At 45.8% G+C, this 27722-nt stretch overlaps 1 protein-coding gene across 7 annotated transcripts in view; it reads right to left on the bottom strand.

Moving 5' to 3' along the window:
- Positions 1 to 356: 356 nt before the first annotated feature.
- The window catches only part of Mad (mothers against decapentaplegic homolog 1), a 35015-nt gene continuing 7649 nt past the window's right edge, over positions 357 to 27722 (bottom strand). For 3 of the 7 annotated variants that reach the window (XM_022831001.2, XM_022830994.2, XM_022831002.2), the window contains 5 exons: positions 6354 to 6523; positions 4587 to 4883; positions 3957 to 4107; positions 2765 to 3571; positions 357 to 2375 (listed from right to left, as the gene is read on the bottom strand). In XM_022831001.2, the coding sequence (XP_022686736.1) occupies positions 2232 to 2375; positions 2765 to 3571; positions 3957 to 4107; positions 4587 to 4883; positions 6354 to 6523 (1569 nt within the window). In that variant the 3' untranslated portion in view covers positions 357 to 2231. Of the gene's footprint in view, positions 2376 to 2764; positions 3572 to 3956; positions 4108 to 4586; positions 4884 to 6353; positions 6524 to 18476; positions 18913 to 19048; positions 21595 to 21836; positions 23371 to 27722 lie in introns of those variants that run through there. The other 4 variants (XM_022830997.2, XM_086967784.1, XM_022830995.2 and 1 more) reach the window with 4 other exon arrangements.

Consider the following 27722-nt stretch of genomic DNA (forward strand, 5'->3'; position numbering starts at 1 on the left):
GTCCTGATGTCTGCCTAGAAATATTGTTCATATGAGATTGTTCGTGTGTTTTGTGTTGTTTATGGGAAAGTTTTTACTGTTGTGTATAGCCGAACATGTATTTGCTGTATTTGTGTATAAGTTCGTCATGTCGTTGTCAAGCTTTTTTCGTCTCTAGAACGACCGACCTTCTTCGCTTTCGTAGAGCCGTCCTATTCACAACAACAAAACAAGCCGTAACTCGCTATAACTACTGTTATGCTCGAATATAATGCTGACCTTTTTTGTTGTTATAATTATTGTGATCACTATTATCACGTCCTTTACGTTGTTCGGTGTCATAGTTTACATACATTATAATCAATGATGAAATCGTGTTTCCTGTTGCCGGTGTTGGTCTTATTTTCGACCTATATCTATTCTTTCCCGGTTTCATAATTATTTATTATTGATCTTGGACCAGATGTATCTCATTGGACATATATATACGCTCATGTATACTCCAGGGGACCACACTTCAGTCATTCTATTTCTTCTTTGTTCTATACGCCATTTATTTAACTTAATGTCATAATACATAGTTGTATATATTTATATACGGTCACTGGCATCATTATCATCATCATCATCATCGTAAACATAATGCTTGCTGTGGCTCTGTTGATGGCTGCTTATGGCCTTTCTCGGCTGAAATCGACTTTGATTTCGCAATGGAAGAGCATTCCGTTATGATCTCTCACTTATTCAATAGTTATAATTGAGTTATTTGTTCACCCTTTCAGAAATACAAACCTTTATTTAGAAGCTCACGAACTTTCCGTCGCCGTCATTTCAGCTAGCGCAAACTCAAGTGTTACTACCACCAGAGAACAGAATTCTTTTACTACTAAATTCAACCTTTCGATTGAAAAATTTAATTCTATAAAAAAACTCTCAATCAGACTTGAAGAAAAGTTGTTCGCTTGTTGGTACAGCGTTAACGTAACAGAGCAGAGGTGTCGAACGTTGAATGATGATATTGATCGTGTGGTCTTCGCACATCATTTTAGATACATCGTCATCAATACGATACTATTATTATAACTAGAAGTATTGTTATCGTTATAGTCATAGCTATTGTTATTTGTAATTGTTGCTGATGTTACTATTCACCACGTCATTATTGTTGTTGTTGTTGTTGTTGTTGTTATCACTAAATATGATTATTACTCTTTCTCTCCTTCTCTGTCGATTTTTTTCCCGTTCTGCCATGGGCGCGCTCCATTAGTAAGGCATTATTGTTAGTTTTTTCGTTATCTGAAGTCTCTTTAGCACACGATTTATAAAGATATACACCAGTCGCTCCTAGCACAATTTGCCTTCATCCGGCAACTTGGTCCACGGCCGTTGAAGCTTGGGAGAAGCACCACAGCTGACCGGAGCCTTCTATTTTCGGCGCCCATGGCGTCATTCAAGTACGTCTTGTTCACCCAGTTAGTTTATCGAGTCATTTTTTTACGTGGGTATCTAGGTATGTACTGCGGACATCAATTCACTCCGACATACGGGTGGGGAACGTTGCGAGCTGTCAAGCCGAGATATGTGACGCAGTAGTTTGGTGGGGGTTGGACACTTTGCACTATGGCAGCTCTTAATCCTTGTAGTAGTAGTAGTCGTCACTATAATAAATTGCTCGTAGAACGTAAACCTGCTTTTCGTGATCATCTTATTAGACCGGAAATCTATTTAGTCCCTCTCGTGTAGACGTACACTGCAAACAATTCGGCTGATAGGTAAATTTTTTATGGACAGTTCTGCCATCTGCAACGTCAACCGGATTTCGCAGCAAGAAACGCTCTAAAACGACATACCCGCAGCAGCCTCAACCCGTACGCTCGAGTCATCATTTACGTCGTCGTAATCATCGTTTATACAGAGAACATCACTGCCGAGCTAACTGGCGAATAGATTACAGGGACGCTGCACTCGACATGATCAATGCAAACGCCTTCCGCAACAATAGAGATGTGGCATGTTTGGATGCTCAGTATTGAATTCATCAGGATTGGGAATTTTTAAAAGCTGCGAGACAATGCAACCTTATTCCGGCTTCGAGGTCCGTCGAATACGGCTGAATCGTTATGGTTTGCTTATATCGAAGAAGTTATTCGATACTCCATCGTAATGTCTGTCGTACATAGGTAAAGGTGGGCTATGTGGCTGCCAAAACCTAGAGGCCTGTTGAGGTTCTATTGTTCGCTAGCGGAACCCATTTATGATACAGAGGTGATGGCACCACGTGGTGAGCCCATTTGCGTAAGAACGCGGTCAAGCCACTGTAGAGGACCTGAGAGATGAATCTCGATCCAGCATGGTGTCGACGTTACGTCTTGTCGGTGATATTCAGCACCCCAGCCCTACGAATATACCAGCAAATAAATATTAATTTTTTTTACCAGGAGGGAATGATATACAGACATTTGGTGTTTTCCGGAATGTTTATTTATGCTACTACCAAATTTGTTTACCTAATATAATAATCAGAGGCATATCCATCACAGGTGTGTACGCAATAATTTTATATCACATACGTATTAAGTATTTCTAAGTAAGCGAAATAACTAATTAATTATTACGCATTGTAGTTTAAGTGTTGTGTGCGAACAAGTCATACCAGTCAAATCAATGTTGGCATGACTTATTGTCATGCCAATAGTAAGTTGATAATTTTAAAAGCTACAGCTACTTAAATAATAGTTGACATCCTTGCTTGGTTTAACGATACCCGGCATCTGTAAAAGCTCACCTTGACAAATGACATTCGAATAGTGCACATCTTGGTCAGCTCGTATACCGCTTCGAATCCGTGGTTTACGGCCGTTGAGAGCAGCGCTGCAAAGTCTTTGTTGTTGAAAATCTTTAACGAACAATTGGGCGGGATTTTCACCACGGTGGTCGGATTGAAGTCATGCGCTTGATTGCAGTTTCGCGACTGTACGAAAATGGCCGAGTCCGATAGGCATTCGGCATAAACCTCACCGCTAACGTAGTAGAGGTTAACCCCTCGACCGATGTGGCGTCGGGTGTTCTCAATCGTTGAGTTTCGGTTGACATTCGATAGAAGTCCGAGACAAAAGCGATGCGAGTTATTCGATGGATCGGTGAACCCATCTATTACGATGTTATGACTCTGCGCGTGGAACGCCTCACCAACACGCGAGTTCAATTCATAGTACGCGATTGTACACCAGTACTGCGGTTCCTGGTAGTCGACGGCGTGCATTTCCGATTCGGGTGCTATTGCTGGCTGTCCCGCTGATACGATATCCATCTGCTGATGTTGGCCATTGTTGCTATTATGGTCCTGGCCATGACTGCCATTTGTATTATTGTTATTATTTGGATTATTGGGGTTGTTGTTATTGTTATTGGTATTGTTATGCAACGCGTCATGGCCCGTATCGGATGAAGGCGCTCGCGGTGAATACGCTGGAGGAGGTGTCTCGGCGATTCCCATCGAGTGCGGCGAGGATGGAGGCAGAGACGAGGGAGATCGGGCGCCGGTGCCAGGCGATGGAACCGTCTGGTTATGAAGCGACTGCTGAACGAACCCCTAGAAAAAATACACCGACAAAAATTTTGGGTGGAACGCTTTGTTCAATAAATCGTCAACAAAAGGATAAGTATGGTTGAGGTGATACCAATATGAACGCAAAAACTGCAATTAATGAAACTTGTATGGTGTAGTTGAATTTCAATGGATAAAAGGTCGTGATAAAGGATCATGCTAATAAAAACGATATGCACTATACGCGATAGCAGACCTGACCCAACGATTTCCTGTGCACAGCATTTAGACACCCCTTTAGAAACAACTACCAGCACTAATAGGAATGAATAATATTTACGCTTGATTGAATATAAGGCTTTTAACGACCTTTTTTTCTATTGTTACTCGAATTCAGTTTAATTTTATCACTGTATTTACTATAGCTTACATGGGGAGTAAATGCAACGTTGTGAGGCATTGCCGGTTCCGGCATGGGTCGGAACGGTGCAGGCGGAGGACCCAGTAGACCTGTGTGGCCTGGTGGATATTCCGAATGTCGTGGAACCAGGACTGGCGGAAGGACTGGAGATTCCACACGTCTGAAAGGAACGTTTCGTGATTGCAATTCAAATTTAATTTCATTAGACAGAACTAAAGTACTTTAGCAACTCGACTTGACTACAGGTATAAGTTTAACGTGCGCAATATCGAACACGGCTTTCTGCTTTCATCGGTCTTGACTGAAACGGCTTGTCTATTAACAGTGGCTATTAACCTTATCGGACATGCTCTATCTAGGCAACTTAACGTAAACGCACTTCCTGTTCGATTACAGTTACTTTGAATCATATTGAATGACATAGTACCAAATGACGATATTAAAGTTATGGTAATATAATAACAATAGTCGTTTAGTGGACCGTATAAAGAAGGGTATAAGCTGATGAATGGGTATAAGCATTTGGATACGTTAGAAGATGGTGTACGGTACGTAAAAACATTGTTACTGTCAAGCCAAACGTTTTAGGTTTCCTCAACAACCACTATTGACAACTCTTGCTAACATGTATTTACTAACCGGTAGTGATGGGGATTTATGCAGACGTCCTTCTGTTTTGCGCTGAATGGGTACTGGCATATATCCAATGGTTTGAGCTCGTGGTGCGACTGCAAATCGGGCCAACGCCACACTCGGCAGTAGATAACATGTGGAAGGCCTTTCCGATGTGAGACCTGGAGGCGACCATCGAGTGAACGTGGGATCGTGACGCATTTCGACGGCTGACCCGGACATGCTAGCGCTTTTTCCAGGTCCTCGATTGCGCCTTTACGCTTTTTCAACTTTTTCACCAGTGAGTCAACAGCTTTTTCAGCCCTAGTCAATGGAACGGATAATACAGCGATAAAAAAAAAGCACAATTTTTATTTTGCATCCAAGTACTTACGTCTCCGCTAACTACAGTATTCAGAAAAAATGAGACCTAGGAGTTTATAATATGACAAATTTCTAGGAATCATTCAGCAGACGTAAGTTTTCTCTAAAAGAAAACTCTAACAAATCTATGCTGGTTTTCACGGTCCGAAGCTGTTACCCTCAAAGACTGCAAACTCTCCCAGAAGTATGTCTTTGGTTGTATTTACTACTGGTAATTAAGAAATTCTCTAAATATCCTATTACTGGGTACAGGTGAAGGCGGAGCTATATAAGCCGCTCCCTATTTTTTAGCAAGCAATTATATTGCTATGAAAATTATAGTTTTTTAGATACACGGGTCAGAAATGTTGCGAAAACTCAAAAGCTTGAATTATACGGGACAGCTAAGCATGTTTTTTAATTTTATCGACCATTTTTGAAGCTGTGAGCCAAGTTGAGGAACTGTATAGGCCGTTACATTTTGGGCATCTATGACACTGGATGCCATCGATGCTAATTTTACTTAGAAATTAAGTAGTTCCTGAGAACAACTCAGCTTAATAGGAATGAGTAGATGCGTATATATGTTAAGGTAACTAAGTGATCATACCTTTTACACTCCTAGACAAGTCGATGTTGCCACTGACATGTCACATGTAATTTCTCTTGAAAGAAACTTTGACGACTTTATTGACTAAACGCGTCACTCGTACTGAGCACGTCGTCAACATTTGCATCACATTACGGGTAATCACGATCATGATCAGAACGTACCATGGATAATTATTTGTGATAGAATCATGCATAACCGTGATAATGATATAGGCTTCGGTGCGGCCAAGTGAGCTTTGGAGTGGAAGCGTTTATAAACGAATTATAATCCTTGACCTATTTAATTGAGCAGTAAATTATTTTAAAATATCTACTACTCTACATATAGTCAGATCTCTTTCTAGGAGGAAACGCATTTTTATTCATAAAATTGCACGTTGTTAAGCTCTATGGGCCAGCGATGTAGATGCTCTCACTTGATATCTTCTTGGAAATTAATGAGTCGTAGTAAGCTCATTTAAACTTCATAGAAATAATAGTATAATAGATAGTAGAAAAGTCTTTCACGAATAGACCGGTACATTTTTCCCCTCTCATGACACCGGTTGTTTTCAACAATAGCGTTGAAGAAACCTTGACCCATATAGCTCTACGCTCCCCTACCTACGCATTTTCAATGTAAGGGCGTAGTCATTAGCAGAGTGCCGGGAACTGGCAACGGTGATATGGTCTGATTTACAAAGGCTTCCTGTATGCGAGATATCGATCGATTATTATGCATACGAAGTTGATAATCGATCTCAAAACTAAAGCATTCGAAAAAGCGGGTGATATGGTTTATATGCAGTACGCAGAGAAATTACAGATAGATAAACTTACCATTTCTCCTCCTCGTCCCCCTGCTTCCATCCGAGCAGCTTCTTGACATGGGGTGAGGTGAAACCAAACAGCGTATTAATGGCAGATGTCACTGAGCCCGCGCCGCCCCCCGAAGACGAGTTCGTGTCGTAGTCCAGCTTATCGAAGAAAGGGGACGGAGACCGTCCGTACTATAATAAAGCACGATGCCGAAGAACCAGTTAGTCAGTTAAATAAAAAAGCTAAGATTTCGTAATTCGAAAGTCGATTACAAGCCTTCGGTATATGGATTTATAGATGTAGATCTGTATATAAATGTATACTCTAAGGAACATTTATTTTTGACTACACATACTTGTTGTGATAAGCGTAAACGGGCCAATGATAAATACAATGCTGAATCGTCAAATCTGTCTAACACTTAATATGTTACATCTAGTCTGATAAAAATCATGAAGAGCTGCCGCTCTGGTTCCAAACGCGCTATTAATTGCGCACAAACATTTCTTGTATTGAAGTATACTCCTATTTACGGTTCGAAAAAACCCATCCACACAACAAACGTATGCATAAAGTAATACATAAACAAGTTGAAAATTTACGTTTCACGTAATCTCTTATTGTGCCGTATAGTTACCACATAACTCCGATGAAGAAAACTTTCCGCAAGAGAAAAAAAACCATACCTTAGCTCGAAGTCAGTGGTTTAGAGAACGTTAAGTAGGAAATGTGTGTAAGCCAAAATACATAGTAGCGTTTCTAAGAAGAACGCACATAGCCAATATATTTCGATTACAAGTGAGAAAAACATGAGTCACAGCAGGCTATAATCATTAAGAGTGTAATGTACCCGTTGATTTCTTCGCTATCGGCGCCTTATCAGGCTTCTTCATTCTTCCTCTGCTACGCGATGGGCGACTCCTCATCGCTTAATGTCAATGCATGAAAGGTTTAGTAATAGTTGGCCGATTAGATTGAACCCTATTTTCTGAATTGTATCTCGACCCTGATAATCATTTGGGAAACTCACATCAAATGGGCTAGCAGCTACCTGTGTACTTTCTACACTTACCCGCACAATTTTTCTCGCACAATGCATTTACTAGAATCGTGTATGTCGTACTTAACGTATGAGTCTTCCTAGTAAAAATTTGTTATTTTTGTGGCTTTCGAAAAATTAGTTTTCTGTTTAACTACCCTGTAACAACAGCTATAGTAATCTGAATAAGACTCACACATGTCTCAATCACAAGTAGTTGTTCTGTCTGTCTGAGCAAATTGAGGCGAGCTATAGAAGACGCAATATTATAGTATGGAATAGGAGTGACCAAAACAAGGCTCGCTCGCTTTAGGTTCTAGAAGCAGCTTTAATACATATCTAAAACGTGTTTAGCATGCACGTAAAGCCAACAAACAGGAGAAAAGCATACTTAAAAATATCCTTGTGTACCACGAAATTCTGTTGCAGTTGCAAAGCTCTTCTGTAGTAATCTGATTATGATGTTTTTTTAGGATTCGTTTAACAACCTTCTCAATTCATATTGAAACGCATTTACATACTCAGCCATACATGTACCTTATTTTAGGCATTCTACAAAGATACTTCATTACAATGGAATATATTCCAATGCGATGAGGTACCTTTAAAGCAGCCTTCAGTGGCCATCGTTCGTATACACGCAGCGAGGGGAAAAACAAAGTCCTATCGCGTCATTGCTGACTTAGTCACCGCACAGTCGTGGGCCACATTCATAGGTCCATGCGTGTCGCTTCGTCGTGTTTCTTATTCGTTGCTCTACAAAGCCCGTGTTCTGCCAACAATATAAGCAGTTAGTCATATGACAGCACATATGTCATAATCATCACGAGCTGTCATCTGCTACTTATTTTCTATTGACCCTGCCATTTCTGTCGAAGTTATTGTTATTCTTTTCTATGACATCTCTTTACACCTATTCAGATACGCACGTAAAGGTATATATCTATCCGCTATATAAATAGGCCAGCGGTTCTTCTTCACTTGTTCCTTGTTCCTTGTTGCCGCTTATGTGAAAGTTTCCCATGTAAAAGGGCTTAGCTCTTCTTTGGCCACAACGAGAAAATTGAATGAATTTTTCTGAATTGTTTATCGTTGTCATTTTTGCTGGCTGGGTCGACAAAATATCGACTTCGCGAATTTTCCCAACCATATTATCACATAATAATGAGGCCATCGAGAGGACTGAGGAAATAACACTAAAATATACGTGAAAAACTTCAGCCTATGTTATCGTTAGCTAGCTTTAGTAAAGTTTTATTGTTAGATAATTGGATACATCAAAATTACTTTGGAAATTTAAGCGCAACTAAAAATCGAAAGGATAATCACTTAGGCACCAAAATCCACCATATGAACTTTTTCGAACACCGCGCATTACTGGTCGAGGCTTTCGCAACGATCGCGCACCGGTATAGCCACTAGGCTACTTACTGATCGGTCTGCGCTTCTCTGAACGCAGCTGTCAGACATGCGCGAACCTGGCAACGTTCTGTACATATAGCGTGGGCATTGTACGAGTAGATGGGACCCATCATTGAACTTCTCATGTGAGTTTGTCATTCCTTGCAACCCGACAATTTGTTGCTCGCAGCACCTGCTTCCACGAAGGAACAATATTCTCGGTAGGTGACCTACAGCTAATGTCAAGTAGTTGACAGTAGCCTACCGCCAATTCAACGATTTATATTTTCCATAACGCGTATGCTATTTAAATGGCGACGCTATAGATTCTTTCAACTGTGGCGACACATCTCGTTATTCTCAGTCGTAGGCTAAAGCTAGCTTAATTTCCTTTTCTCATTCAGAAGAGAGAAACCATCGTCTTAGTCGCTTAATGAAATTCCGAGGCCATTTTCCTTTGCTTTCCGGGTATAGATCGCGTGGTGATCAATCGTCGTAATTATGCGTTTGTGGTTTTATCGCTACGGCCATCCCAATCGCCGTTGCGACTGTGTGAACACGAGTCCTTCACGGGTCTCAGGCCCTTATCGCAAGCAGGACACAATCATATGCGCAATACCATATATATCAACTAAAATCATCTAGAATTGATAGTGGTTAGGTTGACTTCGGGAGATTACGCCAAGCGCCAATGCACCAGCAGTTATATCGTGGCAGTTGTAGTAGCTACGGATGTGTCGCTGTCGTCACACGAACTGCTTTTGCTACTGCTGTTATACAGGAAGGTCACAACGGAATGACAAAGACAGACAACATACAGTACATAAACGCCATTCTTGCGGGTCGCGCCTATACGCTGTCGCTTCAATGCGCAAAAGTCGATATGTTGGGCACCGGTGTGTGTTCACGCATGCGTTCCGTAGTAGAAATGTAATAGGTGTGTACGTACAGAAAGTGGATGACACGCATACGTAAAAAGAGAGATAGATACTGATGCTGGAATATATGTATGCCATTTGCCTGCCTTTCTGTCATTCCTATCTTTGCCCCTTTGTCCAGGTGTGTCTGCGGTCTGCATTCATTGAAAGTAGCTATAGCAAGATCGGCGGCAATGCGAGTGAAGAATAAGATGTCTGCGTTCGGTGGTAGACTGGCTGTCTACAACGGAACGGTACCGGTTCGTGCCACCTCGCCAATTGCCGGACGCACAGAGACCGTCGACAGGATAGGCAGTTGCTGGCGGCGATAGAGGCGGTCGCGGCTCACCAAACGCAGGCGAGCAGCGGCGTCGAGCGCTCTTCGCTCAACGAAACAATCAGCGGCTATCACGAGTGACAGTGTGTGATTCTACGAAAAGAATGACTCATTCACGACAGTCGAGGACGGAAGGGAACAAGAGATGGGATCAGGCTATTATAGCAACAGCGAAACAGTACAACATCGGCCTGCGCTGGGGACTATGGACCAAACTCAGTCACTGGACACCATTGTGAACGTAAAACAGCTCACAAATAAGCTAGATCAGCCAATGAAGGTGAGTATCTGAGCAGGAAATGTGTGATAGAAACTGGCAAAGAGAAGGTGAAGTACAGGCCGTGACCAGTCGGACGGTCTCATGCGACGACAAATGATAGGCCAGCTCATCCTATACACCCGGACAGCAATAATGTTTAATGATAATGTTCGTTAATGCCGAGTGGCCTGTCGGATTCAGGCAGAGCCCTACAAACTCGCGTAGAAATAAACATATAGAAATGTAGAGCGGAAACAGTAGAGAAATGAATAGAGCTATTGTAGATTATTGCTCGTACCGCTTCAAATCATCAATTGACTCAGTGAATAATGCCGCAGCTAACTGTAGAGACCGATCATTAAGAGAGAAGCGGACGGTAGAAAAAGAACAAAGTAACACCAATGTGTAATGAAGGAATTAAAAAGAACATCGCTAGCGGTACAGATTATTACAATGTATATATATATAACGTATATTCCGGCAAGATATCAATGTCCCGTATCAAAATATCTAGTCATTAAATAAATGAAAAATACATTAAAAAAAAAAAAAAAAAAAAAAATATATATATATATATATATATATATATATGATGAAGATGTGTGCCGTTATTTAAAATTTTAGTATAATATAATAATTTATAAAATTGACATACTGAGAAAATCGGCATAAAAGTTATACAGGTTCGTCAGTGTAAGTCTGATATTTCTAATTATGTTGGCTCAGACAGTTAAATTAACCGGTCCACGATTAGGCTGAGATCTACCTCAAATTAGTTTGTCAACGCTTCCTGCCATCCCGTAAAGTAAGCGACTATAAGACGATATAGCAACTACATGTACCGAAATACACCGTATTAACCATCATTAGTTTTCGCGCTGGTATTACCATGTACGAAATGCTATTGAGTTGCTTCAACTAGTATTGTACTACATCCGGTTCCTTCGATTCCTATCGATTTCTCTACAAGGTCTTGCTTTTTCCCGCCAATTTTGCTTCGTTCAGCTCGATATAAATATCTGCCACAAGCCCGTTCTACCCTATCCACTGTAGTCTATTCTACCTCTAATACCAACAATAGACCATCTAGTCTAGCGCTTGATACTTCTACATTACTACAATTCTAGTGCCCCGGTCTAAACCGTTATTCTATCGTTCTAAAACTACGACAATGACTGCCGCAGTCTACTGCGCTTTCAAGATGGTTGGTACTCGTCGCACTCCGTTTAGCCTCTATTTCTAAGGGCGGTAAAAACAGCGCCGATGGTATCGCATCCACAACCCATAATCGTTGTTCGCACTACGAGCAGCGTGACCGTGGCCGCGCCACAGATGCAGCCGTCTCCAACTGCAGCAACAATCCAGTGTTGCCCCTGTGGCCTGCACAGTTCTAGCCGGTCCATTGCGCTCAGTGTTCAGAGACGAGGGCATAGTGGTTGGCGGCTAAGCCAGCGGCCAATCAGACGGTCGCCATCTCACCCAAACAGGCGCAAAGTTATATAAGCCAGCGGTTAAGGATAGGCGTCACACAGCTCTTTGCCGTTCGTTCGGTTCGTGTACGCATGCACGCGTACAGTTGCTGTTGTTAGTCTATCGACTACGTTATAGAAGATGAAAGCATGAACATGATAGTGGTTGGTGGAACGCAAATGGAGGGGGAGGAATAGAGCGGGAGTGTGCGGCCGGCCGACTGGCAGCAGCGTAACGCGGACAGGTGAAATGCCCCGTAGCGAAGAAATCACAGCTGTGACGCGACGTGCACTGAAGGCAACAAAGCTACCCCATTTGTCTCTACAATAGCCGATAAAATTCTCGCAATTAGAATAATACTAATAACGAGCTGTATTTATAGAAACAGTAGTATTGTGATACGATAACAGCATGCAACAAGATTTGAAAACTGCAGATGCATGCGAGCACGAATTTGGGCCAGATAGTAGATAAAAGAAATATAACCGCTACTTTGTTTTATTAAGTAGGCATACAGATGAGCCTTTGTTAGCTAAGGGAGCTTAAATGTTTTCATTAGGCATAAGCAGCAAATGCCGCTACTTTAAGTCCAAGTTCTGTACGATTTAAGCGTGACACAAGGTTTTTGATGTGGAAAATGAATTAGATAAATTGAAACTAGTAATCCCTTAAAAATTTTACACGGATCAAACCAGAGCCGAAGCAATTTGTAGACAGACAGACAGAAAGGAAGTGGCAAACAAAACTCGCTTCGCTCTTAATGGCAAAGTACTACTACATAGACACTGACTTAATATATACAGAGTGTTTCGGCCACCCCGAAGTGCACGCGTGTCGGCGAGCAATTTGTCGAGTCGAATTTCGGAAGCTTCATGTTGCCCACGGTGCAACTGCCGACGATATATCAACAGTGGGGCTACCAAGTCGGCAGCCGTTAGCAGATTGCTTTCATCGCCCTGTGTCAATTTCTAGCTCCGTCGATTATTCTGCATGCCTGTGTTGCTGCCCCACTAGATCACAACAAAAAACTCCAGCTTGTCGTATCAGCTCCGATGCAGATTATCGCCGCCAGAATTAAAACGAAAGCTATTTCCTGAGTGGTTCAACCACTGTCTCTATAAGATGCCATTCTAACTGGTCCGAAATAATCCAGCGTATGATTCTAACCAGCTAAAACAGCAACGGCTGCATTTATATAAACCGAACATTTTCGATGTTCCATTCTTCTTTTTGCCTACCGCTATGCTCCCTCCAAGATCAAGCTCAACTGCCAACTATGGCCACCAGCGTTAATTGACGGCGCTACGACTGTTATTTGAGAACAGAGTCCATTGATGGGCGAATACTACGATTATACGATAGCACGTTACCCGGAACGCTCAGCCTCGTCCAATCTTGTGTTCGACGGCGCGTACGTACGTCTCCTGCTATCGCCGTTGTTAGAAACACCGGAAACGCGCTTTTTTTGTTATTGCTGTTATCTTTGGTTCAGCATCATATTGCCGATTGCAATGCCGACACCGATGTCGGCCGGCCGAATAATTAAACGCGCAACGCTGTTGTTTACAAGCTTGAACGTTCTCCAGACTTCCGCCTTTCCAATCCTACCGATCCAGGCTCTTCTCCGATGCCCTGCCAAGTGGCGTCCTTAGGTATTTGGCGCCTTTCCGAACCATTTTCTTCTCATTGGTGCATTGCTCTCTCTCTCTCTCTCTCTCTCGCTTTCGATGTCAGTTACCTGAGCTCCACCTCCCGTTTCATATATGTATATACACACGTATATATATGGCAGCAGAGCATCGGCCGTGACGTGGACGCATTGTTATTACTGTGTTGCACTGCACGTACATTAGTAGACACGCACGTTAACCAGCAAGTGATTCTCGGTCGACGCCACATGAACTATTTTTAGCGTACGCTTCGCGCGCGTTTGATCGTTTCCAGCGAAGGCATCCGCAGTAGAGCGGCTGCCGCTTCCGTCAGTCAGCGCGTGGACAATCGGAAAATCATCGAGCACAACAAAGCAAAAAGCCTTCTTTTCGGTCAGGAAACAAGCTGTCAAATGTTACCGTTGCCGAGCATAGAAAAAATGCTATTGAAAATTGGTCAGATCGACACACCAGCTAACGGTGTGAAACGCATCGAAATAGATATACTTCTACATATACACACCAATCTAAAGCACACAAAATCCCAGTCGTTACTCGATTCAAGAGGTAGTATGTTTCGCAAACTGTTGCGGAGTAGGCCATTAGCAATCGGCCCATACTCTGTCTTCCAGCAGCAGCACTAGTGACCTCTGCAAAACCGCCCCTTGTTTTACTAGCCACTGTTCCCCCAGAGCCGTTCTGCTATTTCGAGGACTATACTGCTGTTGACGTTGTTCCTGCAGCTGCTATTGGATTGTCGCTTTTACCAGCCTTCGCTGCTACGCTGAATGTCGTAGCGACGTAGCTTTTATAGCAGTGCGCTGCTAGAGGAAGTGGCTGGCCAGCCAGCACCGGCCTCGCCGAGTATGACGCACAGCGACAGTGATACGCCGTGTGGCTGCAGCTACAACGCTGACGGCTATTGCGGCAGCAGCCACAACAGCAGGAACGACAACAACGTAATGCCGGTCTGACGTAATGAAGGAGCCCGCGCGCGCATTGTGAAACAGCGGCGACCCACGAATGATAACTAGTGGTTGCGATAAAGATGGCGGCGGTAGTAGTGACAAGCTGCAGCTGCTCGTCTAGACTGACGCGCAGCGAGTCCCAAATCAGCTCAAAACGAATGAGCTCAGTCCACTTTTTGGTCATGCAGAGTCATATAGGTGGACACGAAAACACTACAAACGAACGTACTTATTGTGCGTTCGTCACTTACTACTACCACGTTCATAGCTATTTATGCCCACTTCTTTTAATTACTGGCACACACTTAAACCCATATGCCCGTAGAATAATGGTATACGCTCTCACAGAATTACACTACTGTCCTAGCGCTCCGGAGTCTTGCTGGCTGGCTTATTGTTAACGCTTTGCGCTGTAACAACGACCCCGTACTTAGGATAGACGTGTAGCACCCACCTCGTAGCTTCATTTCGCTAACGAGGTCAGCCTCAGCACTACACCCAACGGCAACGACAACGACAACAACGACATCCAACGTTACAATAACAACGTTGCTAAGGGCTCAGTACTTCGTCAGTTGATCGGATGATCGGCTGCTCGTTCTTACACACAGCCGCTCCTGCCCCCTGCGTCTCCTGTGCCCTCCTGTTTCCCTAGAGCTCATCATCATCAGCAGTTGTCGCTATCCGAAGCGTTTAACCTTGCTTTTCCGCTCTGCCCTGTTCTTCTAACTGGTTAGTGCAGCCGGAAACACATTGGAATGCCTGTCAAGATAGGGGATGACTCGAAGACTTGTCGTAGAAAGATTATTTGGATAAATGTGACCATTAACATACCATCAACCTTTTAAATGACCTCCACCGGGTGCCCAAAACGTGAAGCATAATGACAGACGCTGCGCTTCGCCGCAGGCCAATAGTGATAAGCAATGCAGTGGTGTAGCATAAATTGCTACTTTTCGTCCATCGGTTTAATCCGAACTTTTCCAATGACCACGCGACAGAAAGCTTTTAATTGGCACATTCATGGCTTATTTTGGTCGATAGTTTGAGCAGTAGATAGATGAAGAGTGCACAAGACACACATGTCTTGGACAGTAACCCGTCTCAATTATCCACTTTAGCCCAAGCAGATAACAAGACACGCATTTATATGACGTGTTGTCTGCGTCGACAAAGAAGACTATCACGATGACGTCGGAGTGCAACCTCTTCTTATGGCCTGTACAGATTCGCTTACCTGCTTATATTGTAGATGATTGCGACGACATCAGTGATGATGATTACTATTACTCCTACTGAGTGGTGCTATTCGACACATAGAGAAGGACAATATCCCGAGGGTCCTTTCGTAATCGAACGCTCAGTTGCCGCAGCTGCCGTCACTTTTTAGCTCTTTTTTAGCGTCTTCGTATCCGTCACTCCTTCTGCCTCTTTCGCTATATTGAGGAAGAGCGATGACTGCGAGCCGAGAGGATTAAACCGAATGGCTAACGAACGCGCGTTTCGTGGATAATGCCGCATTGGCAACTTGCAACGTCCTAAATAAATAGATAAATGTTTCGAGTTTTACGCACTGTCGTTAACCATTGCCTCAGACTGACAATATACTGCCGCTGTTATTATTATTACTATAGTTTCGATCTGGCAATCAGCTAGGGTAGCGGCGACATCAGCGGCTGAAGCAGAAGATGTTGGCACCACGCCGCGCCGTATCGCTGTTGCTGCCTACCGGCTTTTCTGATTCGGCCCGCCTCGTTTTCTGCTGGCAGCTTGCGCCTGTTGTTGTTGTTGGGATTATTCCTGGTTGTCATTATCAGCGGCGTCAAGCATCATCATAATCGTACGCCGTTCGATGGCCCAGGCGGGCGCCTGCGGTCTGTCCCTCTGTCTAGCAGTCGCTGTACATTGCCGACTTCTTTACTGGCGACTTACGTTGGATGCACGATACCTGTATACACCGTGTGTCTGTCTGCGTCTGTGTGTGCAGTGCTCCGACCACGTATGCATACGTGCGCCTGTGAATCTATGCCACGATATTGAAGACGCGCACTGACTTCCTAGTTAACATCAAGCTTTGCTGATGTTTCTGTTGTTCGTGCAGCAGCAGCAGCAGCAGCTGTCTTTGCCGTTGTTAATGATAAACGATGTTAATGGAACGGCTGGCTGAACTGACACCGACCGATTAAATGAATTCGCCATCGTTTCTATGATACAGCATGTTCCGCAGATCACAGTTCGCTCTAGCAGAAATACGGCTAGTAGCCGAAATAACAGCTAGCAGTTACAACGACGATTATAACTCGAATATGCACATACATACATACATACATACATACATACATACAACAACTATTACGTACGCCGTCAGCGAGGCCGCCATTACCGTTCATCAGAGGTCGCTGCAGCCATTGCAAACGGCAACAAACAGCAAGAGATGATTACGGCGGTACTGATCCCACCGCAGCCGTCGCCACTGCTGCTGTTATTGCTGCTAATGTTTCGTAGTCGGTTGCCATTCTTCCCGTCGCCGTGCGGTGCCTTGTTGCATCCGGCATTAACGACAACAACAGCAACATTTGTAAAAACAAAAGAACAAACAGAAACAAAGCCCATTCTCCGCGCGGCGACGGCGCTCGTATCGCCTATGGCCCGGCGTCGTGGTCTTTGTGTTATTGCTCCCAACAGCGGCGGCTATGACAACTCTGGCGCGGAGGCCGTCGCAACGGCGACTGTTGGAAATCTAACAATCGAAAGCCACCTTGCTAGCACCACCATGACGACGATGACAACGAAGACTGCCACAATCGAATTGGCTCAGGCTTGTCGTTCCGATGGCTCCGCCGTCACTCGTGGCTTATGGTAACCCTGTCATCATTGTAGGCTCAACTACTCGTGTCGCTGACTTGACGTCGCTGCCTGCGGAGCAAAGACAGCAGCCGCGACGGAGGCCCAAATCACGACGGCTACGAAGACGACGACGATGATTATTATGATGATGCTGATGATTTCATTGCTGCTGCTGCTGCTGATAATCGGATACTTTCTAGCCGGTTGTTGTTATCGTCGTTTCTGCTGCCGCTGTTCAGCCATGCCGCAATGTGCATACACTGTCAAGGCAGCGATCCGACTCTCGTGTCGGCTCCTCGCTACGAGTAACAACAGAAACAACAACGAATCTGCCAACTATCAGCGCAACGGTCATATCGCAGTAAGCATGGCCCCTCCTGCTTCTCTTCAACACCACCATGATCATCATCAACGTGACCCTGATGATTGTCGCGCTGCTCGTGCTAATAACGTTACTGGAAGGACAGGCGGTGGGCAGCGCACTGACGCACGCTCGCAGCGACGTAAGTATGGACAGATATTATTATATACACTCAACGAGACAAAGATCGAGAAACCAGAGTGTATGAAAATATTGATGAGTTTTGATTCTGTGTGTATCCTTGGTGATTCGTGATCTGGTCCATTTATTTTGCCGTCGTAGGCCAAGTCACCGCCCGTCACCAGACCTAGTCAATGTCTCTTTCTGTTAGAACATAGGACTGCTATAATGCTTCTATCTCTAGTTACGTTCGACACAGGTGCTCGAAACGGAAATATCCACATACAGAAATATAATCACTTGCATATTTTCCTATGCAAATATCCATACTTACATTATATGTGTGTGTGCGCGCGCGCATGTGCGTTTGAGCAGAGGACGATATATATATATATATATATATGCAAACACTGCAATAAGATTAGTGACACATAGTTTGGGCAAACTAATAACTATTCGAGCTGAACGCCAGCAGGGCAGCCGCTCACTCGGCTCTCCTGATGGCAACAATTATGGTTATTTCAGCCAAGACCAAACTGCTTACATTTTCGTTCGGCCACCTTCGGAAGTCCCACTCTCTCAGAGTCTTCTCAAGAAATTCACACGCCGTCTGCTAGACGGCAAATCCCAATATAGTGAATATGTAGAGAACAGTATCATATGATTATAGCATATCATGGGTGCTATCATGTGCTACATACAATAACAGGATTATTTCGCATAGATTAGCAACAGAAACAAAGCGATTGAGACGATTAGCCTGGGTAGCCTCTTGCCTCGGTTCGCTGTTTGGATGACAGTTGATGATGACTGTTTGTTGGGGATGGCGATATCCTTTCGCATACCTGCGAGTCCAGTTGAGTGGACCCGTTGACAGGAGCCTGCTCCTTATCTTCACTCCACATCCTCACTTCGGAGCCAGAAGTGATCCCAGTGGACCACTCTGGACCGTCGTTATCCACGGTGTTTTCTGTTTCTGTGCCGCCGCTGCTACTTCTTCTGCTTCTAGCTTCTTCGTCTTCTCCTGAAGCTCCTGGCTGATGATCGGAATCTATCCTTCTATCTTAGAGCATTGACTCAGCTTCAAGCCGCTACTGCTACACTGTGATGCGTACGTGTTGTCGCGCGCGCAACACCAACAATATCTGTCCTGTCCCGCTTAGATAGAAGCAAGTTGCTTTAGACTGCGTACCGGTTACAGCAGCGTAGATTCTACAAGGGAAGATAGCAAGGAAAGGCTTTCGTTGATTTAAACACGCCAACACCTCGGCTACGGAACTGGGGATGGGTGGACACACACGATCGAATATAATAAGACTAATCAAATGATGAATGGATGAACACACACGAAGCACAAACGACACTACTCCACTCTACGCCGATCGCCTGTGCCAGACCGAGCTCGGCTGTGGCTTTCTCTTGGACCTCTGAGCAGCTCCTCACCACTCTCACAATAACATAAACAGCAAACCACACACTACACCCCAGCACCACGCACGACGTTGTTTTGTTGTGTCGGTCGGATAATTCTTCGGAGCAGCGGCAATAACAGCGGCAGCACCAGCAGCAACGGGTAAAGCACAGTAATATAACAATCGATTCTAACAGAAGGCGAACAGTTATCTCCTCGGCGGCTGAAGCGAGAGCGATCTTAGCAGCAAACACGAACGTTGTGAAATCTACCAAGAATGGTTCTCAGGCATATGAAATGCAGCTGCGGTCAACGGCACGCGCAAATTAGCAATGAATGTGGCAGTCATTCGTTTCAAAGACAACTCGTTCTGACTGATACTGCTTTCGGCTAGTAAGCGAACTTGTGGTAGTACAACAGCTGTAGTGGAAATAGTATTTCAGTTAGGAGGTTTTGCCTGCGCGCTCGAGGAGGTACAGAGCTGAATAGGGGTCGGGGGTTACGGGGGCCAGTGGAGGAATTGCACACTACACTGTTACACTATAGTATTGTATAGCAACATTAGTGGTTGTCGTCATGTCTGTACGTGCAACAAGAACCCGCCGTGCTGTTGCTGCTGCTACTGCTGCAACTGTTATCCTACGCACTTCTGCTACGGCTATCTGCAGCCAGCGAACAGGGTGGAGGTGGTGATTGCGATGCTGTCTCTCTCGCGCAGGGCGCCAGGGAGGGGAATAAGAAACCGAAACCAGTTGGGTCACTCCTCGCTCTCACAGCCGCCTGCTCACTCGTTGGACGTTCACGAAGACGACAGCGGCGGCGGCGGCGGCGGCGGCGGCAACCGCGGAGATGACGGTGACGCGGTTGTTGTTATTATCGTTGTTGTTGTTTTTGTTGCTGTCACCATCACCGTCATCAGTGTCAAAGGCTGCTGTTGCGTCGCTAGCAATGGCATCAGTATTATCCAGAACCTGCAGCCTCTGGCTGATGGTGGCTGTTTTCCACAGTCACTTGCGGTCCTTGCGCCCCACCCTCGCTGGCCTGCTACTCTTTCCCACTATTGGCCTAAGGCCGTGGGCCCTTAGACAGGCTCCCGTTCACCTGCTCAAACGCCTGCCCGCGCTTGCTTGCGAACCACTCCAACTCGAACCTAAACTCTATCGCCCTACCCTCTCCCAAGTCGCTCTATCGAGCCACCGCCTTTGAAGTTCGCGCTCCATTGGAACTCCCTAGAAGCTCAAAGCCCCATCCATAGGAACCCCCAGAACGTTTAGGTATCTCTGCTTTTGTCGCTGCTGTCAGCCCACGAACGGGCTGAACGAACGACCAAGCGACCAAACAACCTACAGCCCCACAGGACTCTCTCTCCATCCTTTCTTTTCCCTTTGCTGTTGCTCGCCATTGCTGCGGCGCTCGTTCCTTATCCTAGGGTTGCTGGTCCCCTTGGTCTGGCTGGCTGGATGACTGGCCAGTGTTCGTGCAGGCCAGAGCATTTCTCGTTCGGCGTCTGTCTCACGACGTAGCGATCGCGAATGCGCAGCTGGATATATGGATATCAAGCGAGGACACACATACACGCACATACAGGCGACAGAAGCAAGGAAAGGGGACGAGTGCGTGTTCAAATACCCGGTATATACCAGTGATAGCAGTAGCTATGGTAGTAGCAGTTACGAAGCAAGAATAGATAGGCTAGTTGGAGGATCTAGTGAGATTCGCGCAATAACGACAGCAACGTAAAAAAACACCGGTACAGCCTGCTGAACAAGATGAGTGATGAGGAACACGAGCCCATAGTAGAATCCTTACCGTGGCCATAACTGACTTCAGCTTGATCGTCGGAGACGATCGACTCACCCTTCGGTGAAACCCGCGAAGTTTCGAGTGATGATGCTGATCCTGCTACTGGTGGTGATTATGATGATGACGACGAGCGAAGAAAAAAGCATTTGTTCTTGTTGACGTTGTTACGTCGAGATATCGTTTTGTATTTTTCCAGAATCGAACAATCAGGAAAACTCACTAGTGACACTGGCTTCTAAATTCTACTTCTAAATGTGTTATTCGCTGATTATATTGCTGTCTTCTACGCCAGGTGTATCTCTCGTAAAGAGTTATCCGAAACAAAAAGGAAGGCAAACGCGACAATGCGCAGATTACACGAATATTTCACTAAATGACAATAACAACGATGACAAAAGCGCCAAGTAGGACATCCACATTATTTAGCTTAACCTGCCTGTTTGCGAGTGCGGCCCACAATATACGACGTTCTATTAAACTTCATTCACATGCGCTTCGCTATCTCTAAAAACAGCAACAAAAACAATGACAACAACAAGCACAAGCACAACAACAATTACGACGGCGGCATGAACAGTAACGAGACGAAGACAACCAGAATTTTATCGACTTTAAACTGAGCGTAGCATTTTCATTAGGCTGTAAGCACTCAGCGGTTCTATTAATCGCCGCCGTTTGGTTACTCAACACTTGTCCGCGTCTCGCTGCGCCTTGGACACGGTCTCAGCGACTCGGCAGCAACGTCAGGTAACAGTGGCTGCTAATCGCCACCACGACTTGGCACTCCAGAAGCATCGAACAGAGAAGTAGATAAACATGCAGACGGCAGGTTGGTTGTTTGCGTCGCCAAGCAAGAGCGGAAAGCATTCACGAACGCTCGTCGTTGTTTGTCACTAATGTTGTTGCAGTTGGTCTCACCCACTTGTGCCAATCATCGATCATCATTCGAACTTAACATTCGATACGTGCAATGCACGCAAGTTGCAGACAGTTAATTGTACACAAAGTAGACACTGGCTGTAGACGGACAACGAGCGACGATGCAGTAGCGACAGCCATTGAATCAACGCTAATATCATACAATTTATTACCCCTACGGCCTCTACTGTTGAACTACATCACAATCGAACGATTATTATCCAGACGCGAACATAAAAGTTCTAATCAACAAATAGCCGTATCAAAACATTGCTTCCCGCACCGTCGACTGGTCGTTTCCAGCTATTTTCGTTCTTCCGTCTGCGCATGGTTCATTTTTACTTCTTCACGAAATAGCCATCGTTCGTTACAGTTTATCGTCTTAGTACGTTCGCTATCTTCACGAGTTTGGCGTGTCTTGCGCAAACTTGTTGTGACCATTAGATTGTTCTATTGCACTGCACATTTTCATGTAATGGTGCTTGGCGCGTCGACCCCACAGCCGTCGCGGAGGCCTCGATGGCACCGGCAATCTCTAAGTTCGTCTCTTCCACACTACAACTTTTGTCCTGTTGATTTCGTCAGTTGATTCGCTTTCAGTTGTATGATAACGTGGGAGTGTTTTTCTTTGTTCACTCGCGTGCGTCGTTCCTTTTTTTTCTTTCTTTTCTGTACGTTGACTGATGTCGCTGCTGCCGTGACGCTGCTGCTGCTACTGCTGCTGCCACTGCTGCGGGTGTCGCTGTTCCCGCGGCGACAATGACTGGCACCACTTGTACTAGCGCGGGCAGTAAAGCTGCTGTTACTGCGAAGTACTGTTTCTGGAACTGTAGTCTCCCTGCCTTTGCCCGCTCAGTGTTGGCCTGTTACCATTCGCTAAGGCTTGAGCCAGCGGCGGTGGTGGCAACCGCTGCCAATGGCTGGTGGCAAGAGTGGCTGTTACGACCACTTCCACTTCCACAGCAACGACGACTGCGACGGACGCTGCTGCTGCTGCTACGAGTTCTATAATACAAAAAGTATATTAGTGCGCTGCGACTACATTTCCGTGTGACTGCTACTACCTCCATTAGGTTGGTTTGCAGCCTATTAGCTAGCTAGTCAGCTAGTCGATTCACTTACTATTATTATTATTATTATAACAGGAGAAGCGCCATTTTGGAATCACGCCGTTCTGGCGGCGGCGGCGGCGGCGGCGGCGGCGGCAGCAGCAGCAGCAACAACAGCAGTAGCGATGGCTCATTCTCATTCGTCGGTGGCGGGAGCGGCGGGGGCTGGCGCTCAGCTGGTCACTGTCGTTTTCGTCGTTGTCGGCTTTCCGTTCGCCTCCAGTCCCCTTACGTCTCCTCCTGTCTATGTTACCTTCTACCTTTGCCTATTCTGTCCTGTGCTGGCTTAAGGCTACGGTCCGACGTTGGTCAATACATCTGCTCATCTGCCCTGACTACCCAGCTGGCCGACTAGCTAACGCTCATCGTTTAGCGCTAAGCTACGTTTAGCTACTTAGCTAGTCACGGCGTGCGCCGTGTCGTCAGCGCGCAGATGCGAGGGCCGTTTCGTCAGCCGCACCGTCATGGCGCTGACCCTTTCCTACCTTTCCCATAGCGGCACCAGCACCGCCACGAACAAGCGGTACAACCAGCAACAACAACAGCAGACATAATCTCTACGATGATGATGGTCTGTTGTGTTTTCGTGGCGATGCGATAATGTTGACACGGCAGAATGAAGGCAAACAGCCGGTTAAGGAGTTCAACTTATTGGCGCTTACCACCGGGCAGTGGACACAAAAAAAACGCCCAAATTATTTTCTCCAGCGGCGCCAGCAGCAGTACTATAGCAGCAGTCGCCACCACCGTTTGCTTGCCCATTCCCCAACCCCGGCCAATTCCACTCGCTTCCATATCTTCCCCAGCATGGGGAAAACCAGCGCAAAAGGTGCGCCCGTACTGAAATCTGCGCTGTTTCAATCTATTTCGAAAAACTAATAGACTTATTGTCGCGGTGGTATCAATAACCAAAAGAATGCGAATAGGTATGCTTCTCTAAAATATACCTATATATATATATATATATGTAATGGAGACTCATCAGTTCTGGAAATGTCTGCGAGCACAAAACATAATATCTGACAGAAAAATGGCTTGCTTTACGTTGCCGACGCTGCTGCTGATTGTTCTGGTTAATTCTGGTGATGCGTGCGCGTACGCGGAGTCATTAGCGGCGGCGGCGACGACGACCGTTGAGAGTCAATCACTTGGTGCAATGACCAGCAATTAGCAGCAAGCAACGAAAAGCAGCGGCATTTGGGCAGTCGCGCACGTATGGCCAACCGATCGCGTATAGGCAAATAGCAGCAACGGCGGTCACAGCAACAGAAATCGTTTTCCCATAAAGAGAAACAGAGACAGCACGATCAGAGCAACGACATTAACACCAGCAGCAGCAGCAGCAACGAGTAGTTGTACGAAGACCAACGGTCGCAGCTGCCGTTAAAGCAGCACGGCGAGCTATAATGCCAGCGGTAGCATATACTAATTCGTTGTTGCAACTGCTTGCGTGGCTATTATGGTCGCGTATTGCATCTATGTGCGTCCAGTGGTGACAAAGCGGCTACGTCCTCAGCCAGCATTGCCGTCGATTGACCTAGCGAACGGCACAGACTGCCCGGCAGTTGTGATGACTGTATAGCAGTTACATTACGTATGCGAGCCGGCCAGCCACTGACCAACGTTACCCACTCAGCCAACGAGTAACAGTTGCAATAGTAGCTAGCTTAGCGCTATCGCTAGCTCGTGTGGCCGTCCGTCGTTGCTGCTAATAGCTTCTTAGCGATAGCAATAACGTTACTGGACGGTAGGGGGGCGCCGAGGAACAGCAGCAACGGCAGCGGCAGCATAGGATAATCACGCTATTAGAGGGAAAACAACGACTGGAATGACAACGGCCACGACAACTACAACAAGGACAATCGCTGAGTCTGCTGCAACGTTTGGGGTGACCTGAACCAGGCTCAGTGGTAACAACGCACGCAACCAGGGACCCACACATGACAACTGCGACGACCATCACGACAAAACAACGCTATAAGGCTATAGGTTCTATCGATGTGCTGTATGCGTTGCGACCCAGCCGACATTCCGTATACTAATAAACTCTACGGTACGATATATAATACATAGGCGGTGCGGCATACTGTTCTTCGTACTATTACATAATGGCAGTCAGCACAGAATTAAATGTAGATAGGAAAATAACAGTTTCCGTGCTTGTAGTAGCCGCAATTATTGCATGTCCTTGTTCTCGTTAAGCCTGAAAGTGCTCAAAACCTGCTTGCCCCTATTGTTACAGTGGTGAGTTCTACTTGCTTGACTAAACGGACAGCAACAGATACTTGTATCTTTGCACAGAGGCACGCTTGTTACGGCCGCTGCTACCACGGATACCGAGATTGGCATAGCGGCAGCAGCAGATGTTAAGAAAGGCTCTTCTTTTTCATAAATCACCGGGGACCACACCATCGAGCGCTACTGCTGGCAATGATACTATGTCCGCCCTAGCACCATTAGCGCTAACCTTAGCCGAGTCTGCGGCAGTAACGAATGCAACCAGTAATAGCGATGGGCGCTGCCGCCGCCGCCACCACTCAGACAGCTGCCCCACAAATTGGAGGAAGTCAAAACCCGTGCGTGCGTGCGTGCGTGCGTGTCGCTGCAATGGCAACACGCTGGCTGGCTGGGCCTCTTGACGGCTGGATGACTACTTGGCCACTGGCTACCTGTTTCACGGCGTAGCACCAGCAGCGGCAGCCGTAAACAAAGCGATAGTGGCACGAAGACGCAGTCGGCCGGCTTGAGCGCGGTAACTTGCCAAATTGACATACCAGCATACCACCCCTTCGTTTTGAACCCGCTATCTCGATCTCAGAAGGTGTCATCTCGGTCACTGCGCTGTTCATCTTTCTCGAGCATTTGTACTTGTTTAAAGGCAGTTGGGGAAGGAGGGGAGCGTGAAATGATAGTCGCGTCTTGCCATAAAGAAAAGCACGCAACAGCTGCGGACATAACAATATTTAGCCCTCATGTAACAGCCTGGAAGTAAAGATGATTTCAATTAGCTAGCAATTCCATGCCAGACTATAATAACGATTTCGACTGATCGTAACATATGTGTGTTGATATGCTGTACCCAGAGAAAACAACTGAATAGGAAATTTTCCTGAGCTATCGTCTATGGCCAATCGGTCTTCGATCAGCGCCGTCAGGATCTAGACGCGACGTGATGTTAACAGAGTAATACACTGCAAGAGAGAGATAAAGGGACAGGGAGCATCAGGAGGAGTTCTTTGGGAGTCGTTGCGGCGGTTTACGAACCACTGTTTATGCTCTGTTCATCGCCTTGGCCTTTGCAAGGCCCTATACACTACTAGGACTACCGCCGTTAACAAAAGTGCTGTCAACGTCGTCTCCACTGCCTCCTTCGTGTTCATTGGTCCCCTTTCTCTGTCAGCGGATCCTAGTCGTTCGCTTGCCAGTAGCCAACAAGCAAGCTGTCTGGTCGATGTATCGGAAATCAACCCGAGTCCCATCCGTTGCACCGACGGTCCATACTCCGCAGTTTCTTGAGGCACAGAGGTCGCTGCTGTGCTGTCGCGACTGAGCCATCCGATGGGGGTTGCTTGCTTGAAACAAGCTTGCTGCGAGTACGGTCGCCTGAGAGCTACAGCATTCCTGCACCGATGTTTCTGCAGTAGAGCATATACGAACTCTCTCTCTTTCGCCCTCGTGCTCATATTTACCCGTCTCCAACTAGAGAGAAGGGAAGAGCGATAGAAGCGGACGAAGCACGAAGAGCAAACCGGCAACGAACCGACCGCTTTCTTCAGTAGCCTGTCCGATTATCTGGCAGCGATACGAAGATGGCAGCAGCAGCAGCAACAGCAGCAGCAGCAGCAGCAGCAGGCTTGTTCTTCCGTACTTCACCCGTTATTCCTGTGCAAAGCCCGCACCCGTCCGCCATTAGCCTGTGTTATACGCTCAATGACGAATCTATCGCACAAAACAATCCACGTTGCCCGCTACGCCTCACCGCCAACCCCGGTTCGCCCGTAGTTCTCGATACACAATCGGTCTCCTGTCCAATATTAGAAGCAGCAACGGGTAGCAGACTGGGCGACAACGAAGACGGTTTTGAGACGAGAGTGCCGGTCAATATCGAGATGGCGAATTTGTTCATGTATACTCATTTGTCGTTCGAAAATCACCACCTATCACCGCGATTGCCGTCACCACCACAACAAGTAAAGAAAGAACGAGACCCATGACGGAAGTGTAAGTTTGGTGACAACTGTGCAAAGAATCGGTTATAGCTCGACATGGACAATATATTGACAGCACAGCGAATGAGGATGATCATCTGAGATGTGATTCCTTTAGTCCCTCAAAGCTGCTTCGCTTGCCATCACATTAGCCAACCACTGAGCAACGGCGAATATCGACACCCATAAAATTATCATTGAGACCAACCAAAGTGACACGAGCGGCAGTCGAGAAACTTGCTGTTCCGCGCATTTACTTGGTACCCTGCCAGAGTAACTGATTACTGGGTTTCAATTGATTTTCATTGGAAACCTATGCTGTGTTAGATTGTGTAATCGGAGATTAGAAAGCGCGTGTTCATATTAAGGAAGATATGAGGAGATGGTAAATCTACAATAACGAACAGTTCTTATTTGGTAGCGCAGCAACTCAGGTCGAGTTCGCTCTTTCTTCTAACATATGGTATTAGCAATAGTATATTGTATGCACCGTATTTATCCAATAGTAAATAGCACACGCAGTTGTTTTTATTCGAAGGGAAAAATTTATTTGAAGACAGATTTGTACTATAC

Source organism: Varroa jacobsoni, unplaced genomic scaffold (assembly GCF_002532875.2).
Source record: "Varroa jacobsoni isolate VJ856 unplaced genomic scaffold, vjacob_1.0 scaffold_304, whole genome shotgun sequence".
Lineage (NCBI taxonomy): Eukaryota > Metazoa > Arthropoda > Arachnida > Mesostigmata > Varroidae > Varroa > Varroa jacobsoni.